Raw genomic sequence first — 21,163 nt, 5'->3', positions numbered from 1 at the left:
ACCCTTTGGATCTCAGCACCTTATTTGTATTCTAGTCAAGTGACCATGTTGGTACACATTATTACTTGAGTTCAATCATTTCCACAAATGGCGCTTTTGTGTTTGTAGTTAGTTGTTTACTGTGTGGGAATTGGCTTTCATGTGCAGTGTAAACATGAACTATGTTGAATCTATTTTAAATGCTAACAGAAAAGTAAAGTTGTGAGAATGGGTTGTGAGCCGTGCTTGGCTAGCTCAGTTGGTAGAGCACTTACCCATGAAAGGCAAAGCTCCTGAGTTTGAGTCTTGGTCTGGCACACAGTTTCAATCTGCCAGGAAGTTTCACATCAGCACAAACTCCACTGCAGAGTGAAAATCTCATGCTGGGAACAGAAAAGTTTATTGCCAGGAAAAGCTAGCCACATAGGAACTAGCTCCTTTGAGAACAGATTCTTTGATGAGAGCATGACAAAATCAAATAAGCATGACTACAAGCGAACATTTAACAAGGAAGTGTACAGATAGCACAAGCTGGTGTGTGAGTGCAGAGTAAGAATATCTGATTTTCACCCCGGAAGTAAATTCAAGAACTAATACATCTGTTAGGAACATTGTTTCTGAAAAAATAGAAAAGCGTGAAAACTCCCACTTACACAGAAATGCAAAATATTTTGTTGTTGCTGTAAAATGCGCAAAATACCTTGAAATCAATTCTTTCTTTTGTCAGATAAGTTTACATCTTCTTCATATTACTACTACTACTACTACTACTACTACTACTGTTGTTATTATTATTAGAAGTGGCTGTAGTTGTATAAAATTGTTGATAAGTGTAATGGTTATACAGCAGATGCTGCTAATTCCACACTCTAAAATTTATCTGAATCTAAAAATTTGTGAACACCCAGAATGTAAACTCATGAGCCGCCACTGTATAGTAGACTTTAAAACGGACCTAAGGGACTTAATCAAGTGAGCAACTTTATTTCTTTTGCCAGTTCTTCATGATGTTATTCAAGTGGCTGATTCATTAACATTGATTCACAAATTATTTGTTAAATAAACATAAACAATTAGAAACACTATGCATTTTCAACTTCTTACGGTGTACTGAATAGTCCATTAAATTTGAGGCATGCAGCCGTGCAAATAAAATAGGCCGTGCTTGGCATCTTGTCGTCAGTCTTGTGACTCACTCTGAGGATGGTTGGATGATACGCAGCCGAAATATAAGTGGAGGAAATTTTATTTGCACGCCTGCATACCCGAAATTTAATGGACAGATAGAAGCACTAGTACAAATATTTCATTCAGAGGCTAATCTTGCCATGTAACTGTGGAGAACTCAAACAATGAAAAATTCAGGACAGAATGTAACAATATTATGAAGGAACATTCTACTCACCATATAGCGGAGATGCTGAGTCGCAGATAGACACAACAAAAAGACTGTCAAAAATAAGCTTTTGGCCAGTAAGGCCTTCATCAAAAACACACACGCTCAACTCATGCAAATGCAACAGTCGTTTTGTTGTGCCTATCTGCAACTCAGCATCTTTGCTACATGGTTTGTCATAAACTGTGGAGAAATCTTTGTTTTGATCTTTAGTAACAATTGTATAGTAAGTTATAAATAACTAATTGTTGATCTGTTTATCAGTATGTTAAATATGCCCATTTTATGGCTGACTGCAGGACCCATCAAATGGTTATCATATGTATATGCAATTTTTCTTTATTACTTATTGCTTTTGGTACAAATGATTTTTCCCATATACTTCAATAATCTGATACTGTGCACCGCAGATTTTGAATGCGCACCAGATGGCATGGACATCGAAGACCCCTAGAGGCAATTGCACCATCGCACCATAAGCCATGGCAGCGTGTACCTCCTGGCCCACATTTAATGTGAGGGCGCCACAGTGGAACACGTGGTCCCAGCGTCCAATAGCAGTGTCCCCGATCATGTATTTAAGTGCCTGCCTCTTGCTTGGCCAGTCAGTCTAATCTTGGTGTGCATCTATCGACATCCTGCCTCAGACAGTGTATTTACGTTCTTGTTCCATGTGCGAGTGGACATGGTTGATCAGTTAGGTTTGCTTGTGACTCTGTTGTTTCGAACTTGTTGTTCGTAAGGTCCTTCATGTTCGTGTCCATTCTCTCCCGTTTGTGTTGTTTACGGGCCGCTCCAACGAGTCCTGCCACACTTTCCGTCATGTCAACCCTGCGACTGTTTCGGTCGCAGTTACAACAAATAACGCTACTAATATTGGTTTTAGATATGCAGTGATAATTTTATTGGAATTGTCTCTTCATTGCAAATTCAGTGCTGCCTTCAGGTATTTTGCAAATTTTCTGGAATCAGTTTTATATTGTGGTTAAAATCTGAGGCTTCATATATTGGTGTAGTCAGATTTTCGCCATATTGACTCAATGCTTGCAAGCGGGCGATGGTATGAAGTACATTGAGTAAATGACAACATTGGCTTTACAGCCTGATAGCAGTCACCAGCTGTCATTCATTCTCAGCCACAATGCTTCTTAAGCATCTGATTTTGCTTCCTCCTTGCAACTTGCCAGCAAAATGATGCGTAACTCAACCTTTCCTTTCCATGCTTAATTTGTTTTGGGGATACCACTTGTAATCTCGCACTATGATTGATACTGGGTGGCTCTAAAGATACTCTTGTATTATTACATTTTGTTTTCACTTAAAACTCCTGGGCTGATAGGCCGTGTTCGAAGTATGAAACTGTCTCCTGACGTTTCGTCTCCAACTGTGGGAGACATCCTCAGAACTTCTCCCGCAGTCAGAGACGAAACGTCAGGAGACAGTTTTATACTTCGCCCACGGCCTATCAGCCCGGAAGTTTTAAGTGAAGACAATACTGGCCATGTAAGCTTACATTGTATGATACGTTTTGTTTGTTTACAACTCACTCAACAGTCTGGGATGGATGACACTATAAGAGACATCACTGAAATTATGCCTAAGCAGTAGACACATTCTCTTTTGTAGGTGATGTCGGCCAGATGTGTGCACTTTGGTGGTTCTGATAGATCACTCAAGCTGTGAAGAAACCCCAACTGATGTTTGAATACGATTAATATTACCTGTCCACAACCAGTCTATTCAAGGGACCATGCAGAAAGACAAATTTTCTCATCAGAAATAGGTCGCCTAGGCTGATTGTTCCATTAATGAGTGTATGTGTTCCATATTCACAGAAAGGAGCTACTGTGGCGTATCACCAATCTCCAACATTCAACAACAGTACCACAGATCTCTATGAAAAGTGAAGATATCTTTAACTCCCTCACTACAGTGAAAATCCATGCACTGCATTTGCCCGGTGTATTTACAATAAAAGTCTGTCCCTCTAGCTGAGAAGTCAGCGTAGTTGGCTGCCTTGCGGCGGACCCAGGCTTGATTCTCAGGGTTGCTAAGGGTTTTTTTAATTGGTGAGAGGACTGGTACTAAGTGCACTCAGCCTTGGATGCCTGTTGAGGAGCTACAGTACTGAGTAGTGGTGACTGAAAAGTCTCAGTGGAGAGCAGTGTGCCGACCACATGCCCCTCTATACTGCATCGGCCTTATGCTGGAAGACAGAGGATGGCACGGTGGCTAGTAAACATCCCTTCAGACTTAATGACGTGGATGAGGAACTCATTCTTATTGTATGTAACTACAGCTGTAAAATATTTGTAGAGTTTGATCGAAGGGTTGAGAACAATAAAGAGTAATAAAGTGTAACCTCACACACATTGTTCATAACGAAGGACTCTGAAAACTAGTGTCTATTTTTTACATAATTCACATCTATTTTTGATGAAATTTGCATATAATTTTATTATTTGTTTGTAACTGATTAGACACACAATTTTAAAAGATTGGCATGCTGCATGTATGAGGACAAAGCCTAAGTGCTTTGAAACTGACTGTTAAAAAGTGAGGTAGTAGTGGAACTTTTTGACTGGAACATTTACTTTTGTAAAAAAATTCAACAGCTTTTTTCCCAATACAGCCTTTGTTTTCTTCTTCTGGCTGCATATAAGCTTTCAAAAAATGATTGTTCCATTGAGAAGCAGCAGAATTTTCTTGTCTTTGAACTGAACTAGTCTCTGTTTTAAGCTGTTTCTCAACATAATTTTTTCCTCTGTCCAGTTTAGTGTATACAGAAATCTGGAGAACGTTAATTTTGACCTTTCATGAGCGTTCACAGTCTTGCTGCCTAACTTCACATGTTAGGAGAAGAATTTTGGAGTGGAGAAACGTGCTGACAAGGTTTGTTTCCCAGTCACTATAGTATAGACTGCAGTTTGTTAGAAAAGCATATTTCTCCATGCTACGTCACTTTATAAACTACATTTTCACATTAGACCATATTTTACTTGTGTATTTACATATACATTTAGCCTGACTTGGACTTCTGTATTCTGGGAACAGATAAAGATATCAAGATAATTTTCAAGGGTGTTCGAGAGTGGGATCTTAGAAATATGTTGTAAAAATTTCAGCCTGTTGCTGTACATAGCCATCTTGGAATCCACGGCACAGTTTTAATGAAAAAAGTGGTAAAAATACCTTTTTGAAGTTTTCTGAGAAACTGCCCTAAACTAATGTTGCTTGCATAATCCCCTCAAGGCCCACCAAAAAGTACCATCCAATTTGCACCATTTGCCTAGGCAAGAGTAAGAATGTAATATTCATACTCTGACACCGTACTGTAGATTAGCGACACTGGACTATCCTTCTGTTGGGTGTACAAATGTCCCTAGCCCAAGAGCCATCCGAAACACTTGACCCTACCTTTCTGTTGCCAATAGCACCCACAGTAAGATCTCTGGAAGAATCCCATTTTTTCATGCACGGCATGTTAGAACGTACTATGTAGTGACTATTGAATTATTTGGCGATGCACCAACTGGATATTCCCCACAAAATTCGTCTGCAAAACATGCACACAAATAATTGACAAATTACTAATCAACAATGAAAACTTATTGCTCTTGGGGAAACAACATTTTTTCAAGCAATATACTGCCCAATATTACAGACATCATGTGAACTGCATCTATTAAATCGGCATCTTCATTTGTTGTCAGTAATACCTGCGGTACTATCTTGCAATGGCTGATCAAGCGAATACAGTTGACTCTATTTACAGACACATTTATTTTCATATGTGCAAGTTTTTGATCATGCTGTAATTTCCTTGAGGAAAATTGGATCTTTGAATTTTCTGAGCAGGTTTTCACAAAATTTATGATGTCTTTCTTTGAGTTTCAGCATTTCCATTACTATCTTTCTCATATTTGACAGCCTTTTTGCCATTTATCCCACTCTTTTTGCTACATGTTCTTGTAAGTTCAATATCATTTGATTCTACACACTTGGGGAATTTTACCAGCCTGGTTGTACATGTAGTTCATAAGCGATAACATTTGTACATACAGAACAAGGTGGCACAGTGGTTAATTGCTAGTCTCACGTTCAGGAGGAGTGGGTTTCAAATTTTGATAACTTATTCCAGTCTATGTGAACAGTCTCAAAATGAATCCTTTATTCTGTAGTGTATGCTGTTTTGAAACTCCCTTCCACATTAAACTTGCGAGACCAGAACTCATGAAGGTAAGGATTCAGTCTTTCACTCTGCAGCTACTGCTGCATGATTTTCAAACTTCCTGGCAGATTAAAACTGTGCACCCAGAACCTTGTCCATCCAGCTGAGGTATCTCTTAATTTCAGAATTCTGCAGGTGCGTCTGAAGACCAATAGAGTAGTCCTGCTGCAAATTTTAATCCTGTTATTAATAGAGTTCTATCAAGCCACATCACAAATAAAGGCGATAAAACAATAGTAAAGACCTAGTGACCCGTACTATTATTATCAGCATTTTCAAAATATTTTGAAGATATTAACAATAGATAAACACCTCCTACAGAAAAACCACCTGAGTTATAAACAGTTTAGATGATATTTTCATGCAAAACTAACGGAATAGTGAATACAGCAGAAGTGTGGTTTTTATCTTATCAGTACAATAGGAGGAAATGTTTATCACTTTGATCTTCATCACATTGTAATAGATGCTGAATGTGAAACGCGCTTTGATCTTCTTCACATTATAATGAACGCTAAATGTGAAACACCAGACATGATGTGGTACTAGTTTGGATCTCACATGCTTTGTTTTTCTAATATATGTTAAGGGTCTCCCAAGGGCACTCTATAGATATGTCCCTAGTAAAACAGTTCATGATGGGAGGGATCCACCATTGTATACAGTCTCACCAAAGAAACAGTAAGTGCTACCCAGTCAAATAAAGCGTAGGACTATATAGATTCAGATATGCTAATTATAATTTGTTTGACTGCTGAGGCCTCCAATGGCTTACATGTAGTGTGTTGCCAAAAGACCCTCCCAAACCCCAAAGAAATTCTGGTCATGCATAAAGACTGCCAGAGGCAACAAAGTTAAGTGTCCAGATACTCATGGATGACGTAAGAGCCAAAATTGTGTTTAGAAAAGCAAAAGCAAGAATGATGAAGTCCATTTCAAATATTGATTTCAGTAGATGATGCAGAAATATTACCCCAGTTTACTTCTTGCACCACTGCATAGGCAAGGTAATGCAGATGTTAATGTCGGTGGCATTGAGAATTAGCTAGAATCTCTAAAATTGAAAAATGTCTCAGGGTCCAATGGAAACCCTGTCACATGCTGTACAAAATTTGTGTCATAGTTAGCACCTCTTTCAATAAAAATGTGCTGTTGTAAATCACTCAAACAAAAAATGTATCTAGTAATTGGAAGAAAGCAAAGGTCACACTTGTCGACAAGGGAAGTGACAAAAGTTATCCACAAAATCTACCATCCATTTTCATTGGCATCCATTTGTTGTAGAACTGCAGAGCTCAAATATAATGAGATATGGTGAACAGAACGACCTCCATATGAACACATGGATCCTAAAACATTAGTCATATGAAACCCATTTTGCACTTTTCTCCCATGACTTTCTGAAACCTATGGGTCAAGGCAATTGGGTAGAATCTTTATTTTTTGGCTTCTGACACATGCTTGATTCACTACTCCACCAGCATTTAGTAACAAAAGTATGATAATATTGGGCATCAAACAAAGTTTGAGGGATTTCCTGCCCTATCTCTCCTATCATGTTTTGTTAACGTGTTATGTATATATAATTTCTGTATGTTTATGACATGTCTGATATTACTGTACTAAATGGTCTGTAGACAGTTGAATAAGTAAAATAGAAGTGAGGATTTCTTGGCATGAAAGATGCTGCATGTTATCTTGCATGGAGAGTCTTTGACTGAATAGAAGTAACTTCAGGCATGCCACAGGGAGATGTGTTGAAACCCTTGCTGTTCATGTTGTATATTAATATTAATCAGACTTTCTCGCAAACGATGGTGTTATCGATGATGAAATTACTGCAGAAGCATTTTGCACAAAAATTGAATCAGATCATGATAAGATTTTAAAGTGCTGCTAAATTGGCAACTTATTTTAAATGTTGAAAAATATAATATAGTGCACATAAAAAAGGTAGAAACATAGTATCCAGTGACTACAGTGGCTGTGATTCATAAGTGCAGATACAAAATATAGTTGATCTTCGGTGTGACAATTTTTTTTTTTCGGGGGGGGGGGGGGGGGGTTAATACCAAATGACCAGAAAGGCTCAGTCATAGGCAAAGTAGGGGGCAGGCTTTGGTTCATTATTATCAAGCAGGGAAAGTGCAAGGATTGTACACAGGTGATTGCATACAAAATACTTTTAAAATGGATCCTAAAATACTGAATAAATGTGTGGGACTCATACCTATAGGACTGCCGCTCACAAAGAAGTGCTGCATAAATATTTGACAAGTTTGTTTGACTCGTTGGGAATGCCAAGGACATGCTGAAAAATCTGAATTGATGGACAAGTAAAGACACCAACTAACCCGTGAAAGCTTTGTTACTAAGAGCCAGTATCAAGGGAATAATCTCAGAACGTCTACTATACCCTACATATCTCTTCTGTAGGGAATGCAAAGACAGGATTAGATTAATTACAGTGAACACCGAATTCTTAAGGGATCATTCTTCCTGCACTCATACATAAATGGAATGGGAACAAAACTTAATATCCTATACAAGGGGAAGTATCTTCTGCCATGTTTTTCACAGTTATTTCTAGAGTATGACTATAAATGTGCTGTAGTTTTCAAATTTGGCCTTTTTGCAGATGATCCAAATACAGGGATGAAAAGTAATACTAGGCTTCATATAGGAGTGATGTTCTAATAAAGTATACCAATGTAGATTCAGGGATTTTCTTAAAATTTTATAATGTTAGCTTCAGAAACTACAAATAGATCAGGACATATATTGGCAACTCTGCTCCATCATTTTTGACATAGGCCTAGTGAAGCACTTAAGTTTTCAGTACAGATGATTGAAACTACCTGATTTTAAAAATGCATATTTCCAAGCTAATTATATACAAAATCATCTTTTGGGATTGGCGACTTACTCAGAAACACATTCACAGAAGTACGAAACTCATTGATATCCTTCACTGCGACCAAATTTTCCTTGTCTAAAAAAATGTACTAAGTCTGTCTACAGTCATAAGACCATTAAAAGTCTGTGCAAAGCTTTGTTATTAGTGGAGAGAAGAATCAAATACATGAGTGGTTTGGATACCTGTCACAGCATATTGTTTTATGGATAATTCAAGGAGTTTAAAAGTAAAGTAAGGGTTCTCTGTGACCTATGATAAGAATATTTTCTTGTGTACTAATATGTATTACAAATTATAGAGAACTTGCATACAACAATTATTATTAGACATAATATTCATTTACAAATACAATCACATTCGTTTTTTCCATCATGTGCTTCACATTAACTTCACCTGCCAATATGAAGTATTTTTCATGTAATAGATGTATTAAAATTGTCTGGTAACTCACTCATAAGCTAAGCATCAGTGCAAAGTTTAAGAGGGATTGGGAGAGGGGAACGTTGATACTCTCAATACTTCATGACTGTATAATGATCAGTACATTCTATTTGTGTTTATTACATTATGCATCACCATAAACTATAAGTAGTTAATAAATTGCCTTTGTGGATTTCAGATTTATATATGGCAGCTAAAGGATAATGATCTAGTTGGGGTTGCCTTCATTGACACTAATATTTACATCCACCAACTTCTAAGTATAAAAAGCTTGATATTAGTTGCTGATGTATACAAGTCCATTAGCTTACTTCGCTTCCAGGAAGAGTACAGGACACTTTCTCTCGTTAGCAGGGTGAGTCCTTAAAGTTCAGTTTTCATTTGTAGTGCATTTAAATTATTATGTATTGACTGATTAAAATGTCTATTATTTGAAAAGAAGTATTTTTTTCTTTTACTTGTTTGTTTCTTCAGTGTTACTGGTTGTAAATAAGCTCCTTTAAAAAGAAGATGCTTTACTGCGAGACCAAGCAAGGCTAGCACACTGGACTCGCATTCGGGAGGACGACGGTTCAAACCCGTCTCTGGCCATCCTGATTTAGGTTTTCCGTGATTTCCCTAAATCGTTTCAGGCAAATGTCGGGATGGTTCCTTTGAAAGGGCACGGCTGATTTCCTTCCCAATCCTTCCATAATCCGTCTCTAATGACCTCGTTGTCGACGGGACGTTAAACACTAATTTCCTCCTCCTTTACTGTTAGAGGAAGCATACAATCTTTCAAATTCGCTTGCAGAGATGATTGCCATGGGTGTTACATCACAAAATGTGCACACTAGGTTAGAGTGTTTCACATTTTGTAAGTGTGACTAAGAGGATAGTGCATAACACATTGCAGTATGAACAATATGTGTGTCTCATACAAGAATAACATCCCCTTAAATGTTTACCACTATAGACAAAGACACAAGTTATCCTTGGAGAGAAAAGAAAAGAAATGGAAACCAGCAGCAGTAAATAAGATGCTGCAGACCTGGTCCTAGGAAAATTATATTCTTCTCAAATCCCATTGCTCATACTATTATATTTGTTTCCATTTAATGTAAATGATTGTGGAAAGTTTTATAAAAATATTTTGTAATGTGCTTTGCATGTATGTTGTGAGTCATTTTCAGAATGTGTGTGTGGTTCAGGACTCCGAATTCAATCTAAAAAAAGTTTGTGTTATCTCTCTATCTCTCTCTCTCTCTCTCTCTCTCTCTCTTCTCTCTCTCAAACACACACACACACACACACACACACACACACACACACAATTGGAATATGATCTATCTTTGTGCAACGCATTCTGTGGTTTAATTACAGCAGATACCACATGTTTTATGTAGATGATGAGTAACATTGAATGTAGTATATTGAAATACAGTAAAAGCACTTTTTAATGAGTCACTGGGACCGAAATTTTTTTATCCTTAAATGAGAGTTTGCGTTAAACAGGATGACCGAGCCACTGGAGAATGCTGCCCTCTCTCAAGTTATTTGTACCTAAGGGACACTGGCCAGGACGCCGCCCCTCCAAGCTAGGCTAACGGGGCATGCCATGGCGAGAGAGAGAGAGAGAGAGAGAGAGAGAGAGAGAGAGAGAGAGAGAGAGCAATTGTGAATGGACACTCAATTGGGGACTGTTGTAGGTCAGGGTCCATGCGCCTCATATTTTAGCATATGAAGCGCATGGGCCCCGACCTATAACAGTCACCCAAGATAGTGTCTATTAACAACTGCTCTCTCTCTCTCTCTCTCTCTCTCTCTCTCTCTCTCTCTCTCTCTCTCTCTCTTTCTCGCCATGGCATGTCCCATTAGCCTACCTTGGAGGGGTGGTATCCTGGCCAGCATCCCAGGGAAAATACGTATATAAGTGCGTCTCTGCATATGTTGTCATTCACTGCAATATGAATGGATCAATACCTTTATACAGTCCTTTAAATTCTTGGTCCTCCAGTAAAATTGACAGTTCAAATTTCCATCTGCGGACGTTAACATTTTGGCCCTTCCAGGCCAGATTGTGATGGATTCGATGATGCAGTGGCAGCCAGCCATAGGTGGAATGGCAGTGGCAAGCTACAATGGAACAGGTCTGCTTATCTTGCTTCCTGTAAACTCCCACTCATCCTAGCTGCTGCTTCTGCTCTTCCATGCTACCGCTAAACTTTCTTGATGGGTAAAATGTTAAGAAGAAAACTTTTTGCTCCACGCTTGGTGGCAAAAGCAAGCCTCATGTGGTTGTTAAAGTTCGCAAACGAATTTGACATAACAGCGAAATCAAACACTTAGGATATTACTATCAAACTAAAACAATTGCCAAAGATTGCAGAGAAGTATGCAGATGTACAGTCACAGCTCAAATCATTTGGAGACGTAGATGTACATGCTGACGACAGGGAAACATTTGAAAATCTGCTCTTATATTTCGAGAAAACTGAGAGCAATGCAGATGATTCATGCCAATGTAGGTGACAAGGTTTCATCCGATGCTGGATCTGCCTTGAGTGCATCTAAACATTGCATCTAGTTGCCTACCAGAAAACTGTTATCTTTCAATCATGATATAACACAGTTAAGTATTTTTATGACACATTTGTGAGTCTCGTGGGTCATAATGAAGAATTAGAGGACATTGCAAAATATCACCATTTGCTTTGTTAATTAACGGGTGAAGTTCACAATGTAATTGCTCATCTTCTGTTAACTAGCACTAATTTAAAGGTAGCTATTGATATGGTTTGCAACAGTTACAATACCCCTCGATTGATTGTGTCAGCGCATTTGAAGAAACTGTTAATACAGCTGTCAGTGGCAAGGGCATGCGTAAACAAACTTAATGCACTACTTAACAAGGCTGCAAGCAATGTGCATGTGCTGATGGACTTACAACTAGAAGTATCCTTGCAAGACATAATTATGTCAGCTCCTTCAAGAAAATGTTGACCAGTTTGTAAGAACAGAATTTGAAAACAGTCTTGGGTTCCAATAGCTTTCCAACAATCAAAGAGATGTGTGTTTTCTCAAAAATAAATGCAAATCATTGGAAATCACCAAGGCTTTAGTACCACCACGGCACAGCACATCTTGGAACAAACAGCAGAACACCTCCAAGACCAAGCCCTTTGGGCATTTGAGACAAACCTACATCGCTACACGTAGTGCATGTATCATGTACATCCTGCCTCACGCATTGCACAAGTGCTGCAGATCAGGCAGGCTGCATGTAGCAAACACAAAGGTATTGTGATGTGCAACAATTTGTGCTACAATTGTCTGAAGGATGGTCATAGAGCTTCTAGATGCAAATCTGTTTGGTGTCATACTTGTCGAAAGCAACACCGCGTGTTACTACATGCAGAAATACAACACAAGATGGAACAAGGAAGGATTGCCCAAGTGACATTAAACACAAGTACAATGGCATACATCCATCAAGTACATCTAATTATTGCTCATTGAAAGTCAGCCTTCTCGTGACAGTGAGGATAATGTTGCAAGATAGCAGTCGCAAATGGCAAACTTGTTGTGCTCCTTAAATTCTGGGTCACAATCGTGCTTTATACCGGAAGCATGCATACAATGCCGTAGACTTCAAAGATAACACAGCAGAGTACTGATTCAAGGAATAGGTGCCACCTTCTCAGACACTAAAGACCACGTCTCTGTTCAAGTCAGCACCTGTATAAACAACTTCATGTTATCTGCCGAATGTTTAGAACTGCTAAAGATAACTGGTGTCGTCCCTGAACAAACAATTGATCCCAGTAAGTGAGACTTTTGTGTACAGCTCACTGATCCTGAATTTTGGTCACCTGGTAAGCTTGATGTGTTGCTGGTAGCCGCAGTTTGTTCATACATTCAGGAGACAAGGACTGTGTCCATAGGAACTGATCGTTCTGTGCTTCAAGAGACAGAACTAGGTTTGGTCATGTCAGGGCAATATCAGGTGGTAGAGCACAACATTTTTTTCAGGCGGCTGGCCGTGTCATGCTTTGTAAAAATCTACATTGATGTTAGTACTTGCAAAATGTTAATAAATGCAAAACTGCTAGGGAAACAAGAGTAACTGCTGACTTGTCTCATAATGAACTGCAGGAAACATTGCTACGGTGCTTCAGAATAACACAAGAAGCCACATATGCAACAGAAGCTCAAATTATTGCATCATATCCTTGGTGAGATGAGATTACTACGGGTTTGCAGCAGGCTACGAAACGCTGATCTGTCATATGAGGAGAAGCATCAACTCTTATGGCCACTTCAGCATCGTCTCATGAGGCTAACAGTGGAAAGTGAACATTGTCGTCTTTACCTCGCTGTGTGTCAGTTTTCGCTTATGTCTCCGAGGAAGCAATATTGACTACCTAACAGACGAAATGCAGTCTGGTATGTTCTGCATCAGTGCTTGACTTATCAGTGATTAAAGGCAAAGCCTGTACATCAGTTCATGGGTGACTTGCCACGTCCACGTGTAGAAGCTGTGAGGCCTTACATAAACTGCGGTGTTGATGACACAGGATCATTCTATGTGAAAACTGGCTCACAGTGATCCCTGTTTGTATGCTTGGCGACATGAGCAGTGCGTTTGAATGTAGTTGGCAGCATGACTACTGAAGGATGCCTGTTGGCACTTAGAAGATTTGTTTCATAACGGTGAAGGTGCCAAAACTTGTACAGTGACAATGGAACAAACGTTTTCGTAGCTAATCAGAGACTCCATGAATTACAATTAGCTGTGAGCTGTCATTGTCAGCAGTCACAGGGGAAAAACTTCGCACATGAAGAAGGCATTGACTGGTTCTTCATTCCCCCAGCATCACCACAATGTGGAGGAATATGAGAAGCAGGAGTTAAATCCTTCAAGTATCACTTGTAGTGGATTATGGGATTCTTATGTCCAGCATCTGAAGAGTTGACAACTGTGACTTGTCAAATTTAGACTTGCTTGAACTCTCATCTTCACACCACTATCGTGCAATCCTTCTGACCCTCAAGTCTTCACTCCAGGTCATTTCCTGTTTGAAACTGCTATCACAAGTATCCCTCTACCAGATTTAGGTACAGCCAAAGTGAACTTGCTCAGAAGGTGTGAATTGCTGCAGCAACGGTTCCAGATCTTTCCAGTGCTCATCATCGGACTACCTACATCATCTGCAGCAGTGGGTTAAGTGGTCGGCCTCCAGTCAGGATGTGCAGCCTGTCACATTGGTCGTAGTGAGGGAGGATAACCTGCCATCCTTATGTTGGAAGCTTGCCATCATTGAAGGAGTACACCCTGGGCACAATGAAATGGTGCGTGGGGCCACTATTCATACACCACAAGAGGGTTTTCAAGAGACTGATCTGCTAGCCATGTCCTGTACTGAGTGAAATGATACAGAAGGAGAACAGAGTATTTGTGTGTGTTTTTTTTTCTTTTCTTGTATACTCTCTTTCTCTTGTTCTGTGATTACTTTGCAGCAGACTCGATGAATTTCATCATTTTTTTTGTGTTTCATTGTATTCCTTGTTTATGTGCTTCTCTACATATGTTGTCATTCATTGCAATCCGATCCATTATACAGGACTTTAAATGCCTGGTCCTCCAGTAAAATTGGCGATGCTAACCGGGGTTTATTTCCAGTATGCTAATTAAGTGACCCATAAGCATAATTTGGAAGTTTTTAGGTCACATATCATGCACATGACTTTGCCCTAGAACATCCTAATATACGTATTAATGCTACACAATTTTAATTAATTAAGTAGACATGCATTTATAAAAAAAATCAAAAAGTGTAGTATATTTTCTCCTGCTAACATAACATACTGACAATAATTGCTGCAGTAGGTGGTTGATATTGAGTAGAACCAACTCGTCTACACTGAACGAGAAAAAACCAGTTTCTGATAGCTGCAGCAAAATCAAGTGCTGTTGAATCACCCCCCCCCCCCCCCTCTCCTCCTCTTCCTCCTCGTTTTCATCATCATCTGCCCCTCTCCTTCAATGTTCACCTCTGTGTGGTTCTTTCCGCGTGTGTCACACAGTCACTTAAATCGGTTGGAATGTCATCATCACAACAGAGTCCTGACATGTCACACTTGCTGGAATTTCTGCAACAGGATTCAGGGAAATAATAATGCTCTTCTTCTTCTTCTTCTTCTGTATTAACTTCTAGCTGGTGAATTATGCCCAGGTCTAAAGGCTATAGGTGAGTCATACAGTTAGCAGGAAGAAACACATCATCGCCATTCTGAGGAATGTCTTTATCTTTGGGTGTGCATGGCATCTGTCTGTATTGTGAATGATCTTTCTTCCTAATGTATCCACTGCAACATTTAAACTCCTAAGAAACTTTGTACAAATTTTAGCAGTCATCCAGGCATTGGTAATAAAATTGTAAGCCCACAGTAGTATTTTTATGTTATGAATTTAAAACTTTCCAATTTTCTGTGGCCCAGTAACTGAATAGGCCCATGTTTTTTAGGGATTCCCCCCCCCCCCCCCCCTCCCCCCACCCCACCACAATAACGGAATAGGCCAATGTTTTTGAAGGATATAAATTATATTAAACCGCAGTCTCATCAGCATTGAAAAATTTCTGGGTTCATGTTCAGTATCAACATGGACAAAGTTCAACAGAAAAGAAAGCATCGTGAAGATTCCCCTTATGGTAATTTCTTTGGAACTTACAAAAATATTAATTAAAAGCAGGAATTCCTTAGCTGCACGTTCATCAATATGGGGTTTTGCTGTATCATTTTTGTCCAGAAAGAGCAACCTTTCCATTCAGAAAACTGAAATGTATTTTAAGCAGTATTTACAAGAATGTAGAATTGAAAGTAGAAATAATTCTTAGTACTGGACATAGTCATGGTCTTGTTTGTGCAATATTTATGTTTTTCTTTAGGTATCTAACCTGCTATAAAACAGTTTTGTTACTTTGTTTTTATTATTTGTCCAGGACTTCAGACCAGCTGAAGTTTACACCTGTGAGTTCCTGCTGGACAATACACAAATGGGATTTTTGATAGCTGATGGTGACAGAAATGTTGTCTTGTACATGTATCAACCAGAATCCAGGGAAAGCTTTGGAGGTGAGTCACTGACAACGCATTCTGCATTGAAAGAAAAAAAAAGTTGTTGAAATAAAGATGTTTGAAGTATGCGGTTACATGTTATGCACTTTTTATTTCAGCAGATTGAACAGAGTATAATACTAGTAACAAATCGTTAATAAATATTTATAGAATTTAAATCATTATGATTCTTATGCTTGCTAATAAAGTGAAGTATTGTCTACTACAATCCAAGAAAACTGCATCTTGTACCTTGCTGGCTCCTGTTTCTACAGAGGTAGAAGTATCAGGTTCAGTAATTGCCACTAGCTCATCCCTTTTTATTTGTCACACATGTCTCACTACAAGGGTTTGTACGAACTGCTTCTGACACAATACCTCGACATTTCTAATTAGTATTTTGTCATATTAGTCAATATTTGTGACTTGTAGCATTGGTCAGTATCTGTCATTCCTTTCCCCCATCGCTCATATTGCTAACTGCAATATTTAATCACTCTCTGAACCAATTTTCATACTTCTGATTCTCTATCAGTCTTCAGAGCATCCGTTAGTCTTTCCTTCTGAGAAGCCATCAGTATTTATCTTTCTGCCTTGCTAATGATACCAGTAGTTCTATAAAACATTTCCCAAATCTTTTCTACATTTTCTTGGTCTCATAGCCTGTTCTTTGGAGATGGATGTAATCTTTAAACCATTATTTTCCCTTGGAGTTTAAGTTGGTTTCCAAGGGATATATTAACTGTCAGTGACTTTCTTTCTACTCTTGACAGAATGAGGTGGAGCTGGTACTGTGTTAAGACATCAGTCTTGTGTTTGGCAGGATGATGGTTCAAATCCCCAATCAGGTACCCAGATTCAGGATTTACATGACTTCCCTAAAATGGTAAAGAACAGTTCCTTTGAAAGTACAGCATCAGTTTCCTTCCCACTCCAAGCTTGTGCTCCAGTTTTAATGGTCTTATCGTTTATGGGACCCATAAATCCTAATTCTCCTTCTTTCTATTCTGTGTAATTAATTTTTTGTCAATAATTGGATTGCACATTATTTGGTTATAGTTAGTACTGGAGGGAGATTGTTTTTTTGTTTGTTGGTGACCTAGTATAGTAATACCAGATATTTCATAACTACATCAATCTGGGCATACAAAGTTGAATTTCCTTACATTATTCATGGTAAAGAAATGTCAAAAGAAAAAGAAAAAAATATGAACTAAAAATATTAATTTTTTTATAAAATTGTGCTACAAAAAGATGTCATTGTAATGTTAGCCATACATACTTCAACCAGTTTTCATGTGAATATGAATCTGTTTACTGATATGTTTTATATGTAGGTCAACGGCTCCTTCGCAAAGCTGACTTCCATTTAGGACAACATATAAACACATTTTTTAGAATTAGATGCAAGGTGAATGATCTCACAAGAGATAAAATTCATCTGAGTGGAGCAGAAAGAAGACACATAACAATGTTTGGTATGTAACATCATTGCAGACTTCAAAAATGTGACTATGTATTTTTTCCTTTGATTTGGGTGTGTGAATTGTTCAGTGTCATCTTCAAGGATAGTGACAATTTAGATTAGCAACCTATTTGTGTTGGAAAAGTATGGAGGAAGGGCGACTTCTCACACTAGTTGAAAATAACAGTGAGTTCGGGTCTGTTGAAACTTCCAGTTTCTGCTTAAATCAAGATGCAGAAGGGTGCACCTGTGAATTACTGCTGCTGGAAAAATCATATACAGTTATTGAAGTATATAGATCCCCATCTGGAAAACCAAGCAAGGTGGCGCAGTGGTTATTGCACACTTGACTCACATTTGGGAGTACGACAGTTCAAACCTGCATCTTTCCATCTTGATGTAGGTTTTTCTGTGGTTTCCCTTAAATCACTTGAGGCAAATGCTGGGATGGTTGCTTTGAAAGGGCACGGCCAGCTTCATTCCCCATTCTTCTCTAATCCGATTGGACCGATGACCTCACTCTGGTCCCCTCCCCCAAATCAACCAACCAACCCATCTGGAAAGCTGTCAGATGTTCTTTAAAAATGGGGATTATAGTTATGTTATAATGTTACAAACAAAAAGAAGCAAATAATGGGCTGTTGAGATATTTATATTAATTTTCTGAAAGATTCAGATAAAAGAAATGTCTTGGAAATGTTACTCAACACTTATAACCTCAGTCCTGTGATTAATTTTCTGACCAGAATTACACAGAGTAAACTAATAGACAAGCTTAAGCAGTAATATAAGTGTATATCCAGAAGTAAATGGCCTCTCTGACCATGATACAGGGATGGCCATACTAAATATCTTACTGATTACAGTGAAGTGGTATCCTGGAAAACAAAAAGCTTCAAGAAAGCATTCCAGGAAGCAATTGTATGGACGTGAATGATCTGGTTGAGGTTTTTTGCCAAATTTGGTGCTATTTTTTCCCGTATTCATTGTTATTTTTGCTAAATTCGATATTATTTTTGGGAGGTTTTTTTTTAAGGGGTTTGGTGTTGTCCTTTTTCCAAACTCGTTATTTTTCCAAAATTTTGTGTTGTTTTTTAGCAAATTTGGTATTTTTTGGTAAATCAAAGTTTCTTACATGGGAAGTGATCTGCACTCACCAGTTGATACACAACAAGGGAAGTCAGACCGTGTTCAGAGTAAAGAGATGTGAACTGTCAAAATTTTATCAATAAATGATCAAAGTAGATGTGAACTGTCAAAATTTTATCAATAAATGATCAAAGTATTTGTAACAAAGTTCCTGAATTTGCTGCCCACCTGCACAGGAAAATTCCCATGCTCAAATTATTCTCGGGACCAAGAGTTGGTTGAATTCTGAAGTGGAAACCTCTGAGCTATTATGGAACGTATATCGGAAAGACAGATTAGAGGCCATTACAAAAATATTGTCTCTATTGAGATTGAAGTTGAATGTGACAGTGAAGTTTGATGATCGTATGTAACAGGTCTAGGTGAAACCAAGCTAATTGTTTGATGTTTTTACTGGCCACCTGATTCTGCTGTGACAGTTATAGAGTCATTCAAAGAATGTCTACTGTCAGTAGCGCATAAATACACACATCATGCATTACTAGCTGGAGGTGACTCTAACCTACCAAGTGTACACTGGGATATCTGTGGATTCATTGCAGGGGGTGCAGACAGACAGTCAAAGTACTTTTGAACACATTTTTTGAAAACTGTCTTGAGCACTTAGTTTGGCAGTCCACACACAATGGAAATATCTTAGACCTTGTAGCTACAAATAAGCCGGACCTTATCAACAATGTCAGTGTAGAAACTGTGGTTACCAAAGTTAATAAATCAGTTAAGAATGATAGGAGTGTGTTTTTGCTACAAATAGTAGATAAGCATTATTAACTTCTCACTTAGACAGTGAACTGACATAACCAATTTCCAGTAAGATGGACTTAGAGGAATTATGAGCAAAGTTAAAGCAGATTGTAAATTGTACTCTGTAGAATTATATGCCTAGTAAGTGATTAAGGACGGAAAAGACCCACCATAGTTTAATAACGAGATTCGAAAAATGCTGAGGAAGCAGAGGCTGTTGCACTCCCGATTCAAAAGAGAACTTGCAAATGACGACAAGCAAAGGTTACTAGAGATTCGTGCATCTGTGAAAAGATCTATGCATGGAGCATGCAACTACTTCCACTGTCATATCTTAGTAACAGATCTGGCAGAGAACCTAAGAAAATTCTGGTCATGTGTAAAATCGCTGAGTGGATCTAAGGCTTTCATTCAGTCACTTGTTGACCTGTCTAGTGTGGTAGTTGAACATAGCAAAAAACAAAACCTGAAGTTTTAAATTTAACGTTCAAGAAACCATTCATGAAGGAGAATCATGCAAACACACTGTCATTTGACCATCAGACTGACTCCTATATGGACAACATAGTAATAGGCATCACTAGTGTAGAGAAACAACAAGAGGAGTTGAAAGCAAATAAGTCACCAGATCCATCCCAGTTCAGTTTTTCAAAGAGTGCTCTGTTGCATTAGCCGCTTACTTAGCCTGCATTTATTGTGAATCTTTAGCCCAATACTAAGTTGCAAGTGACTGGAAAAAAGGTGCAGGTGATTCCTTTGTATAAGAAGGGCAAAAGACGGACTCGCAAAATTACAGACAAATATCCCTTACATTGGATTGTTGCAGAATCCTTTATCATATTCTCAGTTTGAATATAATAAATTTTCTAGACTGAGAAGCTTATGTGCTTGAATCCATGTGGTTTTAGAAAACATTGCATGTGCGAAACTCACTTGCCCTTTTCTCACATGATATACTATGAATGAAGGGGAACAGGCAGATTCCATATTTGTAGATTTCCACAAAGTGTTTGATGTAGTGCCCCACTGCAGGCTGTTAAAGAAGATGTGAGCATATAGAATAAGTTCATACATATCTGAGTGGCTTGAAGACTTCTTAAGTTATCGAACTCTATGTCATCCTCAACGGTGACTGTTCATCAGTTACAAGGGTATAGTGAGGAGTTCTCCATGGAAGTGTGATAGAACCACTATTATTCTCTATACACATAAATGATTTGAAGGAAATTGTAGATAGCAATCTGCAGTTGTTAACTGATGATGCTGTGGTGTACAGTAAGGTGTCGAAGTTGAGTGCCTTTAGGATGATACGTGATGACTTAGACAAAATTTCTAGTTGGCGTGATGAATGGCAGCTAGCTCTAAATGTAGTAAAATGTCAGGTAATATGGATGTATCTTTGGATACAGCATTAGTATTATCCTGCTTGACACAGTCTTGTCATTAAAATATCTGGGTGTAACAATTGCAAAGTGATATGAAATGGAATCAGCATATGAGGATTGTGGTAGGAAAGGCGAATGATCAGCTTCAGTTTATTGGGAGAATTCATCTGTAAATGAGACCACGTATAGTGCAATCAATTCTTGAGTACTGCTTGAGAGTTTGAGATCTGTATCAGGTTGGATTAAAGAAAGACATCCAAACAATTCAGAGACGGGCTGCTAGATTTCTTACCAATAGGTTCGAACAGCATGCAAGTGTTCTGGAGGTGTTTCGGAAACTCAAATGGGAATTCCTGGA

General features: G+C 38.5%; 1 protein-coding gene across 3 annotated transcripts in view; it reads left to right on the top strand.

Annotated features, from left to right (window-relative positions):
* The window catches only part of LOC126334148 (cleavage and polyadenylation specificity factor subunit 1), a 382,681-nt gene that overhangs the window by 353,053 nt on the left and 8,465 nt on the right, over positions 1-21,163 (top strand). For all 3 annotated transcript variants that reach the window (XM_049996806.1, XM_049996803.1, XM_049996805.1), the window contains exons 22-24: positions 9,143-9,319; positions 15,948-16,080; positions 17,400-17,540. In XM_049996806.1, coding sequence (XP_049852763.1) covers positions 9,143-9,319; positions 15,948-16,080; positions 17,400-17,540 — 451 coding nt within the window. The remainder of the gene's footprint in view (positions 1-9,142; positions 9,320-15,947; positions 16,081-17,399; positions 17,541-21,163) is intronic.

Source organism: Schistocerca gregaria, chromosome 2 (genome assembly GCF_023897955.1).
Source record: "Schistocerca gregaria isolate iqSchGreg1 chromosome 2, iqSchGreg1.2, whole genome shotgun sequence".
NCBI lineage: Eukaryota > Metazoa > Arthropoda > Insecta > Orthoptera > Acrididae > Schistocerca > Schistocerca gregaria.
The sequence above is the reverse complement of the archived record's forward strand: the minus strand, read 5'-3'. Positions and strand labels throughout refer to the sequence as shown.